The 16,668-nt window shown below is 38.9% G+C and overlaps 1 protein-coding gene across 2 annotated transcripts in view; it reads left to right on the forward strand.

The window, feature by feature from the left end:
* The window catches only part of P4HA1 (prolyl 4-hydroxylase subunit alpha 1), a 137,197-nt gene that overhangs the window by 66,189 nt on the left and 54,340 nt on the right, over positions 1 to 16,668 (forward strand). For both annotated transcript variants that reach the window (XM_008064293.2, XM_008064292.2), the window contains 2 exons: positions 375 to 526; positions 4,181 to 4,318. In XM_008064293.2, coding sequence (XP_008062484.1) covers positions 375 to 526; positions 4,181 to 4,318 — 290 coding nt within the window. The remainder of the gene's footprint in view (positions 1 to 374; positions 527 to 4,180; positions 4,319 to 16,668) is intronic.

The raw sequence follows: 16,668 nt of genomic DNA on the forward strand, positions 1-16,668 counted from the left end.
CATCCAGCTAATTTTTTTGATTTATTGTAGAGACAAGGTCTCGCCCAGTTACTGGGGCTGGTCTCAAACCCACAGGCTCAGGCAGCCCACTCACCTTGGCCTTCCAAAGTACTGGGATTACGGTATGAGCCACCAAGCCTGGTCTGATAGCAGGATTTATTGAGAAGACAGAAAAGCTCCCATGGTGGGAGGGGAACCAAAGGAGTTGCCCAGGATCTTGCTTTTTAAAGAGTCTTTGTTATTTTAATTTAAAAAGAAATTATAGATATAATTTAACTAAAAAATCTCTAGTCTTTTCCCCCTTGAGTGCTTTACTAAATAGTTTTACCTTATGAAGTATATGTATACTCTGTTTTTATGTTTTATATTTGTAGATGGGCAGAGAAGTTAGATCGGCTAACTAGCACAGCAACAAAAGATCCAGAAGGGTTTGTTGGGCATCCTGTTAATGCGTTCAAGTTAATGAAACGTCTGAATACTGAGTGGAGTGAGTTGGAGAATCTGGTCCTTAAGGACATGTCAGATGGTAAGTCCGAGAAGACTAATGAGTAAGGCAATATTGCTACCACCTGTAGAATTATTAAAGTTAGTGATAAATTTGGTTCCCAGAACATCAAGTGTTCAGTGTTGTAACTTGGATTTTCAGATATTTCTTGGGTGCATTTGGTTTGAATAAATTAAGAAAAGATCCTGAATTATTTGACTAAAGAAGACGTAATTTCTGCTACTGGTGACTAACGCTGGTGATTTTTTGTGTTTTGAAATCTACAAAAGTGAATACATTTTTTGGCATATAGCTTCATTTCTTAGGGTAATCATTTTTATTTTAGGATTACTTTCATATTTAAAAAATTTATGTGTAAATCTTTATAATCAAATTTTATTTTATTTTATTTTTTTGAGTTGCGGTCTCGCTCTGTCACCCAGGCTGGAGTGCAGTGGCATGATCATGGTGGACTTAGGCAATCCTCCCACCTCACCCTCCCAAGTAGCTAGGACTACGGGTGCATGCCACTGTGCCTGGCTAATTTTTTTTTTTTTTTTTTTGGTAGAGACGAGGTCTCACTACGTTGCCTAGGCTGGTCTCAAATTCCTAGGCTCAAGCATTCCCCCACCCTGGCCTCCCAAGGTGCTGGGATTACAGGTGTAAGCCACCATGGCCAGCCTGCAATCAGTTTTTAAAATGTTGGGAGTGTTACTATAAAGAGAAATGATAGCTGTGTCCTACCTAGTATTTTGAATCTTAGGATTAGTTTACTCAGTGTAGACAATACATTTAAAAACTGAGACTGCAAACTAATAATAAATGAATCTTTTTCTACGTGAAATAGTAAAATTGAAGTTGGGGTGTTGAGGTGTTTTGGATACTTTAGACATAGAAGACTAAGTCTGGAGTTTAAGGAAGTAAAAGGATTACACTTAATACATAATAGAGGCTCAAATATTTATTGACTGAATAAAAGTGGCAAAAAAAAAAAAGAGGGTGAGAAGGAAAGAGCTGAGTTAGTTATGTAGATGAAATACCCTAAGGGTGCCTACTAGTGTTTCTAAGCAGTGCAGTAAACTATTATGCTTTGGATGGAAACCTTGAAACAAAAACTTAAGGCAAGTACTTGTGAATACCTCTTGAGAGGGAAATGCCTTACACCCTGAAAACATTTTTAGGGCTATGTATATAAATTTTTATTCTCAAATAATGACATGTGTGAACTAAGTTCTTTAAAATGTGAACCTTAGGACTTTGGTACTTTAATCTGTTAGTCATCCCACAATGCCATGAGATACATATTTTTATTTTTTTTATTTTTTTTTTTGTTGGGTTGGAGTCTTACTCTGTCACCCAGACTGGAATGCAGTGGCCACTCCCAGACACTGCAGCCTCGACCTGCTGGGCTACGGCGATCCTTCCGCCTCAGCTTTCCAAGTAGCCGGAACTACAGGCATGCTAATTTTTTGATTTATTGTAGAGATGAGGTCTCGCCAAGTTGCCCAGGCGGGTCTCAAACCCGCGGGCTCAGGCAATCCACTCACCTCTGCCTCCCAAAGCGTGGGATTATAAACTGAACCACCGAACCCAGCTTGTTTTTTCTCTTTTTATGAAAAAGAATATTTAAGCAGCTTATTGGGGTTTTTTTAGAGCATGAAAAATATTACTGTCTCCTGCAAAACTTGTAAAACTTGCTTGAAAAATTCCACGTGGGGATTGTGACTGAGAGTTGGTCATAAAATTAAAAATATGGTCAGACATGGAGCAAGTCAAAACTTCCATGCTGATCAGCAGTAAGATTGTGCCTGTGAATAGCCACTGCATTCCAGCCTAGGCAGCATGGGAAGACCCTGTCTCTAAGAAGAAAAGTAAAAGAACGACCTAAAAAATATGCTTGATATGAACTTTGTCTAAACTCTTATAGCTTGTTGTTCGTTTGTACGTTTCCATTAGCGTAAAAATGCCTGGCCTTTTGCCGTTCATAATACATATGGTTGATTATAAGTTAATGAGAACAGAGGGAAGGCTCATAACTAATTTTTATTTGCAAAAGACAATACTTATTAAAATTTTGAAACACTTTTTGGTTTTATCAGTAATTGGTTTGTTAGTTTAGTTTTTGCTATACTTTGTATTCATTCTCTTTAAATTAAGATGAGATTTCATATAGAGAGACTGTGTTCTTGCTCTGTTGCCCACGATGGAGTGCTGTATAGTAGTGCGATCATAGCTCACTGTAGCCTCACACTCCTGGGCTCAAACTATCCTCTTGCTTTAATCCCGAATAGCTAGAACTACAGACTTACACTGCCATGCCCAGCTAATTATTTTTATTTCTGTAGAAACTAGTTCTCACTGTGTTGCCCAGGTTGGTCTCAAACTCCTGGGCTCAAGTGATCCTCTTGCCTCAGCCTCCCAGGTCTCTGGGATTACAGGCATGAGCTACCGTGCCCAGCTTATGTATAGCAAATCTTGATTGATGAGCACTGTATTTGGTAATAAAACAGATGTAAATATATTTTAATCAACTAGCTTAACTTAAATATATAATTAACCTTTCCTTCAAAGATTTCCACCAAACTTTATATTTACGTATTTATATAATATGTGGTACATGACTGAAGATAACAACTTTAAGAGCACAGATTTTACTTACTATCTGTTAGTATCTGAAAGTATAATTGGTTGCAAATGAATGTCATTTTCAAACCCATAAATCTGTTCATTTCTCACACTTAGTGGAGGAACTCTGTTTTCTTGCTCTGTTGTATAACTAAAAATACAATTTAAAATTTTTTCTTATTTTTTTTTGAGTTGGAGTCTCACTCTGTCGCCCAGACTGGAGTGCAGTGGCACACTCATGGCCACTGCAGTCTCGACCTGCTGGGCTCAGGTGATCTTTCTGCTGCATCCTTCCAAGTAACTGGAACTATAGGCACCCACCACCAGACCCAGCTAATTTTTAAAAAATTTATTGTAGAGATGAGGTCTCACTAGGTTGCCCAGGCTGGTTTAAAGCCTGTGAACTCAGGTAGTCCTCTCACCTCAACCTCCCAAAGTGCTGGGATTATAGACGTGAGCCACCTCTACTGACCTAAAAATACAATTATTATGTTAGTTGATCTTTACCTACTAATACAGATATAATTTATGCAGTGACCTCAGATTACTTAAGCAACATTAGAAAGGCTTTGAGAAAATTGAACAAGTTAGGGAAATGTCAAGTTTCATTCAGCGTATTTATTTTGTGTTGTTGTTGAACATGTGGAACTTTCATGGTATGGTGGAAAATGATAATAAAACAGATTTTGAAAAATCCTTAAAAAGACACTGTATTGGCCAGGCGCAGTGGCTCATGCCTGTAATCCCAACACTTTGGGAGGCTGAGGTGAGAGGATTGCCTGAGCCCATGGGTTCAAGAACAGTCTGTGCAACTTGGCGAGACCTCATCTCTACAATAAATAATAATAATAATAATAAAATAGTTGGGCATAGTGGCGTGTGCCTGTAGTTCCAGCTACTTGGAAGGCTGTGGATGAAGGATCACGTGAGCCCAGCAGGTTGAGTCTGCAGTGGCAGTGGCCGTGAGCATGCCACTGCACTCCAGCCTGGGTGACAGAGACTCTGACTCAAAAAAAAAAAAAAAGACACTTTATTGGAAGTCTACAAAGGCTTTTATTTTTCTTTTTCAAGGCTTTATCTCTAACCTAACTATTCAGAGACAGTACTTCCCTAATGATGAAGATCAAGTTGGGGCAGCCAAAGCTCTGCTACGTCTCCAGGACACTTATAATTTGGATACAGATACCATCTCAAAGGGTAATCTGCCAGGTAAGATAATTCTTCCAGTCCAGAAAATACCTATCACTTGACTTCTCTGTTTAGTTCATTAGGACATTGTTAATGTAAAAAATTTAAAAATACTTTGTATTTTAAGATTTTAAACTGTAGTTTGTTTCATAAACTTTGAGGACAAAAGAGCTACTCTCCCCTTTCCTTTGGACTTAGTATTTGTGACTATGCTTCTTGCTTGTTACTATGAAAGCTTGTATTTGTAGAGACTAACTTAAGTGGACAATTTTAGTGTGTAAGGAAAAAAGTCCTCATTTTTTTTCAAATGCTTTTCTTCAGAATACCTGATACTACTTGAATGCTTTGTGTAAAACTATAAGAGAATTGCTCATCAAAGTTTATATGTTCAATGATTAAAAGCCAAGATGTGTTAGGTCTTCATAGATGTTTAAAGTGTTCTATAGTGCAGAACGTCCTGCTTTCTGACCTTTTTTTTTTGGCAAAGCCCTTTAAAAAAAAATTACATCTAATTTCATGATAATACTTCTGTCATCTCTCATTTTTTAAATGAATTCCTGGCTTACTACCCTTACTATCTCCTGTCACTGTCATCTGGAGAAATAAATATGTTGCCTCTATCTTAATACTGCAGTGATTTTCTCAGTAAGAAAAATCAGTGGGATGAATTGTTTATCAAATGTTTTGTTTCTCATCTTCCTTCATTTGTGATGAAAGTATCAGTTAGTAAAACTAAACATGGTATAATATTTCATAAAATATCTCTTATGCTGGAATACAGTTCAATTAATTTGGACTTCTAAATGTACAAATTAGCAAATTTTATTTGTTTCTACTAATATTAAATGCCATAACACTTTTGATGAGATTATAATCTTATTTTTAAAAATTGGTTTCTGGCTTAAAAAACATGTATTGCTATTAACTGATTAGTATGTGTCTATTTAATATTAGCTATTGTGTTATATATACTAGGGAAGCAGAATGAGCAAGACACATACCACCCTTGCCATTTAGAGTACTTATATTCTTACAGTATAGTATGAAGAGTGCTTGTGTGGGGGAGATTCAGGGTACTGTGGGAGCACAAAGAAGGAAACCTATTTCTGGACTTAATAAAAGACATGAAGGAAGAATGTCTGGAAGATGTGACATTTAAAAAATTGAAATCTAATGGACACAAAATTAGCCAGGAAAGTTGAGGAGAGGGTGACAGGAGTGGGCATGGGAATAATATAGAGAACACACGAGAAGGAGCAGGTTTGGTTAGGGGGAGATAAAAACTTTCATTTAGTTCACCATATTTGTTTTTGTTAAAACTATTATCTTCCCATCAAAATGGTGTTGAATATCATTTAATCCTGATTTTGCTATATTTAATCTTAGGGGCAATGTTTGTTCTTTCTCGTGTACTTTTTAATCTCCTGATTGACTTCTCTTCCACTTTAAGTCACAGTTTTAGGCTAGTTCTTACTGAATTTTCCTTTCATGTGAATTCTTTATAAGTAGAGTGAATGAAATTTCCTAAGCATGTTATATCCTAGAATTGCTAAATATAATACTAGCATAAACAAATAGTTTTTAGACTTTTTTCCCCTTCCAAACCACTTTTTGTTAATTATAAAATAGCACAGGTATGTTTGAAGACTCCTTGTGTACCTTCCTTGCTTCTCTAGAGATGACTGTTCTGAACTTGGTGTGTATCCTTCTATCTTTTAATACTTTATCACATATATTTTCCATTATATTGTTGTGGTTTAAAATTTTACACAAATAATACATCATGCTCTGTGTACCCTTCTGCAAACTTTTTTTTTTTAACCTTATTTATTTTTTGAGTCAGAGCCTCACTCTGTCGCCCAGGCTGGAGTGCAGTGGCACACTCACGGCCACCCCAGTGTCGACCCTCTGGGCTCTGGCAATCCTTCTGCCTCAGCCTTCCAAATAGCTGGAACTACAGGCATGCACTACCATGCCTGGCTAATTTTTTTGATTTATTGTAGTGATGATGTCTTGCCAGGCTGACCAGGCTGGTCTCAAATTCCCGGGCTCAGGTGATTCTCTCACCTCTGCCTCCCAAAGTGTTGGGATTACAGGTGTGAACCACTGCATCCACTTGCCTTATATTTTTAAGTAAGTTTATCCATGATGATCAAATTCATCTAACTGCTATGGTTTTGTATAACATAATTTATTCATTCTTCTGTGGATGGATAGACATTTAGGTTATGTCTAATCTTTTGCTATATCAAACAAGTTTTGACACAGCCTTGTTTTATGTCTTTTTTTGGCCATGTACATAATATGTACAAATGCTTTTCTAGGATATATGAAATCATAGGGTATATGCTTCTTCATCATGCTTGCCAGATGAGACCAGATTGTTCTCCAGAGCATATATTTATACTCTCACCAACAATAGAGTATGAGAGTTCCCATTTCTTTATATCCTTGCCAACTCTTGTTTTGTCAGACTTTAAAATTTTAGCAGTTTGAGTGTGAAATGATGGGGATGAAGGGGAAGGATGACGTGTATTTTTAATTGTCTCCAAACCAAAAGAATAAGAGAAGTACTTATTTCAGTGGATTTTTATTGATGCCATATTACTCCTGGATTAGATTGGTCTGTTTCTTTTGCCTTTTGGGGCCTATCTTTTGAAATGCTTTGTTGATTTTTTTAATCTTAAATTTGTATTATAAAGATGTGGGGTACATTTCAGGGTTAGGTATATAAACATTGATCATGCAGGTACCCTTGTTGATGAGGTATGCTCCTCCCTCCCTAGCAGTTTTCCCTCAACTGCCAATCCCACCTCCCCCTCCCCCTCCCCTGACAGTTTCCCAGTATTGCCAATCGCTTTCTTATTATAATTGTTCAGGGTCCGTTTATGAGTGAGAACATATGGAACTCTGTTTTTGTTTCTTTGATAAATCACTGAGTATGGTCGACTCCAAATCCATCCAAGTTGCTGCAAAGTCCATATATTTGTCCTTCTTTATGGCTGCATAATATTCCATTGTGTATATGTACCACATTTTTTTTTTATCCAGTCCAACTTCGATGGCTAACATGGTTGGTTCCATGTTTTTTTTGTTGTTGTTGTTGATATTTTAATATAAAATCAGCTGGGCTCGATGGCTCAGCCTGTAATCCCCAGCACTTTGGGAGGCTGAGACAAGTGGATTGCTTGAGTTTGCGGGCTCGAGACCCACCCGGGCAACTTGGCGAGACCTCATCTTTACAATAAATTAAAAAAAATTAGCCGGGCGTGGTAGCGCACCCTGTAGTTCTGGCTACTTGGAAGGCTGAGGTGGAAGGATTGCCAGAGCCCAGCAGGTCAAGGCTGCAATGGCCGGAAGCGTGCCACTACACTCCAGTCTGGGTGACAGAGTGAGACTCCAACTCAAAAAAAAAAAAAAATCAGATAAGTTGCATGCATTTTGACATCAGTGATGTCCTTATAGTGTATATGTGTTGTACCTTTAGTTTCAGGTGGTTCTCAGTCTTGATTTGTTAAATACAAGATCCATATCTTCCAAAGATACACTTTACTTTAGCTGTGATTTTTTTTTCCCTTTTGATGTGGAGAATGTCTCATGTATAAAATTCACTTTGCTTCAGGTGGAAGTTGAATGTTCAATTGTTTTGATCACTTGCATCACTACCTTGGTGAGCTAATAATGTAACTATAGCAAGCAAGAGATTCTCCAGGCATCTCTGGAGCTCACTAAGCTATGAGTGTACCACTGCTTCAGATGCAGGACATCAACTTCCCAAGTGTATGCATTTTAAACATATTTCTCCCTTGCAAATCCAGTTTTGATCCATTAAGTGTTCTTGTGAAGTACTAGAGTTTTTGGATTACATGTTCCAGTTTAATGGATGAGCCATAAAAATGTACTTCTAAATAATGTTTTCCTATGCTGCCTATAATATCATAGTTTATATCATGAGAATAAATTAAAGGACACTTTTTAGTGTTTACTTTAAATTTGTTTTGCTCTATTCAATTTGATATGTTAATTTCAGTCATTTGTGCCAGTTCCTTTGCACAAAAGGAATTTACAATTTATTCTTTTTTCCTCATCAAATTCTAACTATTTGCCTTTTGTATAAAACTTTTTTGCAGTCACTTTCTGGCCATATAATTATGCTTACTTCCTTTTCTTCTTTGTTTTCTTGCCTGTTTACTTTTTCTTCTCATGTTCTCTACTTTGGAAACAGCCTTCCCTTACAAATGCTGCATCACTTCTTTTTCATTTTCTTCTTTTAAGAAACTGATTCCCAGGCAGTCTGCCTTTAATATTGTTAATAAGTCAATAGGTAAGACAAGCAGAGATTCTTTACTAAAGCAGAATAGCAAAAAATCTTCTACTATCTCTTTTATACTAGTTCAGATAACATGGCCAGAATACCTGTAAAAATATCATGTAAATATTATGTAGAAAATACTAATGGTGCTGTCTGGGTGCTGTGGCTAACGCCTATAATCCCAGCACTTTGGGAGGCAGAGGCGAGAGGATTGCCTGAGCCTGGGGATTTGAGACCAGCCTGGGTAACTTGGTGAGACCTTGTGTCTACAATAAATAAAAAAATTAGCTGGGTGTGATGGCACACACCTATGGTTCCAGCCACTTGGAAGGCTGAGGCAGAAGGATCATCTGAGCCCAACAGGTTGAGGCTGCAGTCGCCGTGAGCATATCACTGCACTCTAGTCTGGGCAACAGAGTGAGACTCCGACTCAAAAAAGAAGAAAGAAAAATATTACTGGTGCTACCCACATGTATTAATGGCATACTGTCCTCTTACGTGTTTTGCATGCCCCTGAGAGAAATAGTCATAATTGCTGCATTGAACCCATCTTCTCAGTTCACCAGTTCTCATTACTGAAAAATAATAGGAGGTTCAAAATGAACTAAGTCCTGTCAAACTATTAAGAAGTTAGTTATTGGTATCTGCTATGGTTTGAATGTGTCCCCTTGAAAATTCAGGAGTTAAAACTTAATGGCTAAATATGATAGTATTAAGAGGTGAGGATTTGAAGATGCAATTAGGCATGAGGGCTCCTCCCTCATGAATGAGATTAAGACCCTTATAAAAGAGGCTTCATGCAGCATTCAGCTCTCTTTTGCTTCTGCCTTCACCAGCATTCCTCTTCTCTGGGGAATGCAGCAACAAGGCACCATCTTGGAAGTGGAGAAGCAGCCCTTACCAGACAACCAAACCTGCCAGCACCTTGATCTTGGACTTCCTAGTCTCCAGAAACTGTGAGAAAATGAATTTCTGTTCTTTATAAATTACCTAGTCCTCCAATATTTTGTTAGGGAAGCACAAATAGACTGACTATCCTTTCCTAGAATGGAAAGTGGGGTAGAAAATTATGTATGTATGTATGTATGTATTTAGAGTTGAAGTCTCACTCCATCATCCAGGCTGGAATGCAGTGGCATGCTCACAGCCACCCCAGCGTCGACCTGCTGAGTTCAGACCATCCTTCTGCATTAACGATCCAAGTAGCCGGAATTACAGGCGTGCGCTACCACACCCAGCTAATTTTTTGATTTATTGTAGAGATGAGTTCTTGCCATGTTGCTCACGCTGGTCTCAAAGCAGGCAATCCTCTTACCTTGGCCTCCCAAAGTGCTGGCATTACAGGCTTGAGCCACCGTGCCTGGCCTAGAAAATTATTTAAAGGAAAAACATCAAAACGTGAATCTTCATTTTAGGATTATTACACTGATAATCAGTTACTATCTGTAAGTGACTGACAGGGCAAAAAATACATAGTGAATGGAGGTAATGATATGATATGAATATTTGATTGTATTGGGTCATATCCTCCAGTACACACACTTCAATGTTAGGATTCTCCTTGGTTTAGAATTTAACAGGTCATCCTCAGACTAGTGCATATGTTCCTAGACTTCAGACGTCTCATCACTAGCCAAACATGCCTTTACTTCCTCTTGATTTATTTCTCTTGAATTCCTTTTCTGTTAGCATGTGTTTTAAAACATGTCACCACCATTACACAGGTTATAGCTAAGTGTGGTTCTGGCCAGTTTAGTGACTCCTTGAAGTATACTCAATCAGAATTTATTAAAGAAAATACTGTTGGCTGGGCGCGGTGGCTCAAGTGTGTAATTCCAGCACCTTGAGAGGCTGAGATGAGAGGATTGCCTGAGCTCAGGGGTTCAAGACCACCCTGGGCAACTTGGTGAGACCTCATCTCTACAATAGATCAAAAGTTTAGCCAGGTGTGGTAGAACACGCCTGTAGTTCTAGGTAATTGGAAGGCTGAGGCAGAAGGATCACCTGAGCGCAACCGGTTGATGCTAGGTTGACTGTGAACATGCCACTGTACTCTAGCGTGGGCATCAGAGTGAGACTCTGACTCAAAAAAAAAAAAAAGAAAACACTGTTGTGTTCCTTTCTCTACTAATTTCCTTTGTAATATTATCATACACTTAAGTAAATGTATAAGATTATATCTATTTTATCAGAGAAAGTGTAGGCTAGTCAGTTTTTGACCAGTAGTTTCTTTTAAAAACTTTAGTCTTCTGGAAGCGTGACTTCTGGTATAATATTGGTTTAGTCTCAAAACTATATATTCAAAGGGTAAGTAGTATTTATTTTATTGCCTAATTCTATTATTATTCTTTCATATACTTGTCTTTTTTTTTTGTTAGTGTTATAAAGGGAACTATGTAATTTTCTTAAAAGGCATAAAAAGAGCCCTGTAGGACATGACTTTCTCCTTTTTATTGTTATTTATAAAATCTTTTTCTTTTTTTAGTTGGGGTCTCACTGTTGCCTAGATTGTAGTGCAGTGGCATGATCACAGCTCACTGCAGACTTAACCTCCTGGACTCAGACTATCCTTCTGCCTCAGCCTCCTGAGTAGCTGGGACTACAGGCATGCACCACCACACCCAGCTAATTTTTTGTAGAGACAGGATCTTGCTATGTTGCTCACACTGGTCTTGAACTCCTGCACTCAAGTGATCCTTCCAACTTGGGATTACAGGCATGAGCAACCACATGCAGCCATTTTATGCATAAATTCAGTGTACATGTCTAACGGATTGGGTCTTTTTTTTTAAACTACATAATCACTTACTATTGTCCTACTTAGCAAAATTGACAGTATTTCCTTAATATAATTTAATACCCTGTCAATATTTGTTTTCTCTGGAGATCTCAAAGATGTCTTTTTACAGTTGCATTTTTTCATTATGCATCTTAAATCTTTTATTCCTTTTCTTTCTTTTTTTTTTTTTGATTTGTAGTCTCACTCCATCATCCAGGCTGGAGTGCAGTGTCAAGCATTGACTCGCTGGGCACCAGCAGTCCTTCTGCCTCAGCCTTCCAAGTAGCCGAACTACAGGTGTGCGCTACCACACCTGACTAATTTTTTTGGTTTTTATTGTAGAGATGAGGCCTCACCATGTTACACGGGCTAGACTCAAATCCGCAGGCTCAGGCAATCCTCTTGCCTTGGCCTCCCAAAGTGCTGGGATTATAGGTTTGAGCCACTGTACCCGGCCTCTTCTTTTTATGACATTAATTAGTTGGAAAAATCTGCTCATATGTTCTGCAGAATGTCCCACATCCTGGAGCTGACTGATTTTTTTGGGGTACATAACTTGTCCTTTAACCTGCAAACTGATTAGAGCTTGAGGTTCATTTAGATCTACTTAAGTTTTTTTTTTTTTGAGTTGGAGTCACTCAGTTGCCCAGGCTGTAGGGCAGTGGTACAGTCACGGCCACCCCAGTGTTGATCTGCTGACCTCCAGTGATCCTTCCGCCTCAGCCTTCCAGGTAGACAGAACTACAGGCCCACGCTACCATGCCCAGCTAATTTTTTATTTATTGTAGAGATGAGGTCTCGCCAGGTTGCCCAGGCTGTTCTCAAATCCATGGGCTCAGGCAATCCCCTCACCTCGGCCTCCCAAAGTGCTGAGATTATATAGTCTGAGCCACTGAGCCCCGGCCTCAAGTTAAGTTTTTAAATTAACTCCATAGGTGGCGCTATGAACTTTCTGTTGAATTGATGAACGGACACTTAAGGTCTTGTTACACTTTTTGTGGTGGAGTTGAATTGGTGAGAGCCTGATTCCTGCGTATAAAGTGGTTTTGCCAGTCTTTGATGATCGTTGCCTAGAACCACTGCTTCATTAGGGATTGCAAAATGGTGATTTTTCTCATTCCATCATTCCTTTTATTAGCTAGAACTCTATAAGCAAGAACATTCCTTCATGAATCATTTGGTTACCTTGAAATATAGTTTATACAGAAAAGGCAAAATAAATTTATAATTATTCTTATTTATCAGTTTTCAGGATAATGAGTTGATGTACTAATAAATTTCAGTAATGACCAGTGATTTTTATCTTATGTATTATGAACTAATGGATTTTTATATTTTTTTGTATTTCAATCTATCATATTCATTATTTCCTTGATGCTCAAATTATCCTAGTGTAGGCCAGTGGGAGCCATTCTGATTGACTTTTTTTTTTTTAAAGAAAAGATCCTACTATTCTTTGATAGCAAGGAAACTTCCCTGCTTTCTGGCACAAATTTTTCAGGCTTATCTTATAATTTCTATTCCAGAGTGGGAATTAGGCATTTCACTAAAAAGCCTTGATTCCCCTCCCCTCCCCTTTTTTTATGAGAGACAGGGTCTCACTGTGTTGCTCAGGCTGGAATGCAGTGACTGTTCACAGGCACCATGATGGTGCGCTACAGCCTCGAACTCTTGGGTTCAAGCAGACCTCCTGCTTCAACCTTCTGAGTAGCTGGGACTACAGGTACATTCCATTGTATCTGGTGAGCTTTGATTCCTTTTAACAAGAGATGACATGTAAGTAACAGAGTCTTACTAGGTTCTTGGAGTGTTTATTGCTATTGAATTTTTTTTTTCTTTTGAGTTGGAGTCTCACTCTGTCACCCAGACTAGAGTGCAGTGGCACGCTCCTGGCCACTGCAGCCTTGACCTGCTGGGCTCCGGCGATCCTTCCGCCTCAGCCTTCCACGTAGCGATCCTTCCGCCTCAGCCTTCCAAGTAGCTGGAACTATAGGCGTGCGCTACCAGCCTGGCTAATTTTTGACTTATTGTGGAGATGAGGTTTTGCCAAGTTGCCCAGGCGGGTCTTGAACCCACGGGCTCAGGCAATCCACTCACCTCAGCCTCCCAAAGTGCTGGGATTACAGGCTGAGCCACCAAGCCCGGCTGAATTTATTTTTTTGGGCATGGACAGAGACAGGAAATATGCAAGTTCATATTGTTAATTTCAATTCAAATTGAAGACTATAGAGTTTATACTTACATCTCTTTTCTTTTGTTTTGAAAATCTAGGTTCCTAATGACATTAACAGAATTACTTCTTTGTATTTTCTATGATGGTGCACTATAGCCTCGAACTCCTGGGCTCAAATGATCCTTCTGCCTCAGCTTCCTGAGTAACTGGGACTACAGGTGTGCGCCACTGCGCCTGGATAATTTTTCCATTTTTCTGTAGATATGAGGTCTCGCTATGTTGCCTAGGCTAAAATATTGTTTTAAAGACAACTGAAATAATTCATTTCTCTGTGGTTATAGCCTCAGCATATGTAGTTGGGTTCATTTACTTCAGTATTTTTCTTAAATTTTTAGGGAGTGTCCTCTTTCTTTTGATTTATTGTTTTTAATTGTATAAAATTTCTATATTTTTTCATAGTACAAGCTATATTAATAAGGTGCCTTTAAAGAAGTCTCACTTTCATTTCTATATTCTTCAACCTATTTCCTTCTTCTTATATGCAACCATTTTTACTAGTTTTTAAAAATATAAGCTAATGTATATATATTTCTGTTTCCCCTCAACATATACATAAAAGGTAGAGTACTATAAATACTGTTCTGTACTTTGGTGCTTTAATCTATTGGTGTGTCACAGCTATCACTTCATATATATAGAAATCCTCATTTCTTTTTATAGTTAAATGTTATTACCCTATTTTGTGGAGGTTCCACGGTTTGTATTTTTTTTATCAGTAAAAAGTGATTTATTGGGAGAAACTTACAGACAGAAGCATAGTCTTAGGTGACAGCAGGACAGGTAGATCTCCACACCATTACTCTTCAGACTCAGGACTTACATACCACAGGGAAAGGGTGTAAATGTTCTATATGGACAGTTAAAGGCAACCTTCCAGAACAGTCAAGAATACCGTGTATGTCACAGCCTGTAATTTGTGCAATAGTATTAGGGTTGCTTTGATCTAAAGGCAGAATATTTAGTGAGTACATGTTCTTACACAAAGGACAGTAAATAAAGTAGAAATCCGGAAGCATTCATGGGACTGAGATTAATCAGAAGTCAAACATGAACCATCGAGCCTGGCCCCTATCTTTTATTTATAGGGGGTGATGGGAAGTCATCCTTCTCAAGGTAAACAGACCTTACTTTTATCCAGTCCATCAGGCTGGCTATTCCCTCAGAAAAAACGTTTGTGTCTGGATTATATATAGCCATCTGCAGTTGTTCCATAGTGAGCTATGGGTCCTACATCAACCCAGACATCCTTTTCCATTCTCTAGCATTTAAAACCAAAGATACTGACTGGGCATGATGGCTCATACCTGTAATTCCAGTGCTTTGAGAGGCAGAGAAATGAATTATCTTCAAGTGTCAAAGTCAGGAGGCTCCCCTGAGACCAAGAGTTCAATACCAGCCTGGGCAACATGGTGGGACACTTTCTCCAAAAAAAAAAAAGAAAGAAAGAAAAGAAAAAAAATTAAAAAAAATAAGTACATAAAATTAAAAACAAAGGTAATGCTGCTAAACTAACTACTCTTATGATCCATTTTAGTAAAGGTTTCACAAGAAGCCGATGATAGTGATCCACCAAATGAAACAGTTCCTTCACACTATACTCTCTGGTTTCAAGATTTGATTTGGAGCAGTAAGGTTACATGGGTACCCTTGTTACATGGTCTTACCTTTCCCCCACACTTACTACTTTCTTGGTAACTACAAATGTTAGAGGTATTTCTATTGTCCCTGCATAATTTTCCCTGAGGGTGGTTTTGAGGCTAGTGGCCTGAGCTCAGATAAACTCACATCTTAGCTTGATCCAGCCTCAAGATTTGACCCACCACTCTTTTACTTTCATTTTGGCTATTACAGATAGCAATAACCAAAGGATTGTGTATTTAACTTGCTGCTGCTTCTTTGGCGTTTCCTTGCATATTCAGTGAGCCAGCTTCTCAGGACCTGGGTCTAAACATCTTTAAATTCCATTGTAACTTTTACCCTTAGTATTCAGTGAGCCAGCTTCTCAGGACCTGGGTCTAAAAATCTTTAAATTCCATTGTAACTTAGTAACTGAATGCAGCATACTTGCTTTTTCATGCCATGGGTGACTAGGGAGCCACTCAGAAATCAGAAGTTTCTCATCCCACACCCTTTTATCCTTTCTCTTCCCAAACTACATGTTTCTGTGAGCCAGGGTCATTCTAGTAAATACCACTTCTCTGACAACAATTGTTTGGGGGAAAACTCAATTCTTGTTTTTCCTGTTTCCACACCAACACAACAGTCAATACAAAAGACTTCTGTGACCAATTAAGGGTGTGGGATTTCTTCCTACCAAGCAATCAACAAGCAGTGGACACTAACTGGGTATCCTCCAATTCAATTCCAACACTGTCTACTTGGAGAAAGCATCAGAGCCTACAGGTTAAGGACTCCATTCCCAAGACTGTCTTCCATTCCCCTAACCAGTTGAAATCCAGGCCTTAAAAACTTCTGACTGACCAGCTTTTTTTTTTTTGAGTTGGAGTCTCACTCTGTCGCCCAGACTGGAGTGCAGTGGCCGCTCCCGGCCACTGCAGCCTCGACCTGCCTGGCTCCAGCGATCCTTCCGCCTCAGCCTTCCAAATAGCTGGAAACACAGGTGCGCGCTACCACGTCCGGCTAATATTTTGATTTTATTGTAGAGATGAGGTCTTGCCTGCCCAGGCGGGTCTTGAACCCGCGGGCTCAAGCAATCCACTCACCTCAGCCTCCCAAAGGCGCGGGATTACAGGTTGAGCCACCAAGCCTGGCTCTGACCAGCTTTAAATTAGGGTTCCCATGGTCTCCTCATTGGATTTGATTAATTTGCCAGAGTGGCTCACAGAACTCAGGAAAACACGTTTGCTGATTTGTCATAAAGGATCTGACAAAGGATACAGATGAAGAGATATACAGGATGAGGAGTGTGGGAAGGGACTTGGAGCTACCATGCCTTTCCTGGGTGTGCTACTCTCCAGAAACCTCCACATGTTCGCCTATCTGTAAGCTCCCACAGTTTAACTGTGCTCCTATTGACAAACATCTGA

Source organism: Carlito syrichta, unplaced genomic scaffold, assembly GCF_000164805.1.
Source record: "Carlito syrichta isolate Samal-C Ts95f unplaced genomic scaffold, Tarsius_syrichta-2.0.1 Scaffold307258, whole genome shotgun sequence".
Taxonomy (NCBI): domain Eukaryota; kingdom Metazoa; phylum Chordata; class Mammalia; order Primates; family Tarsiidae; genus Carlito; species Carlito syrichta.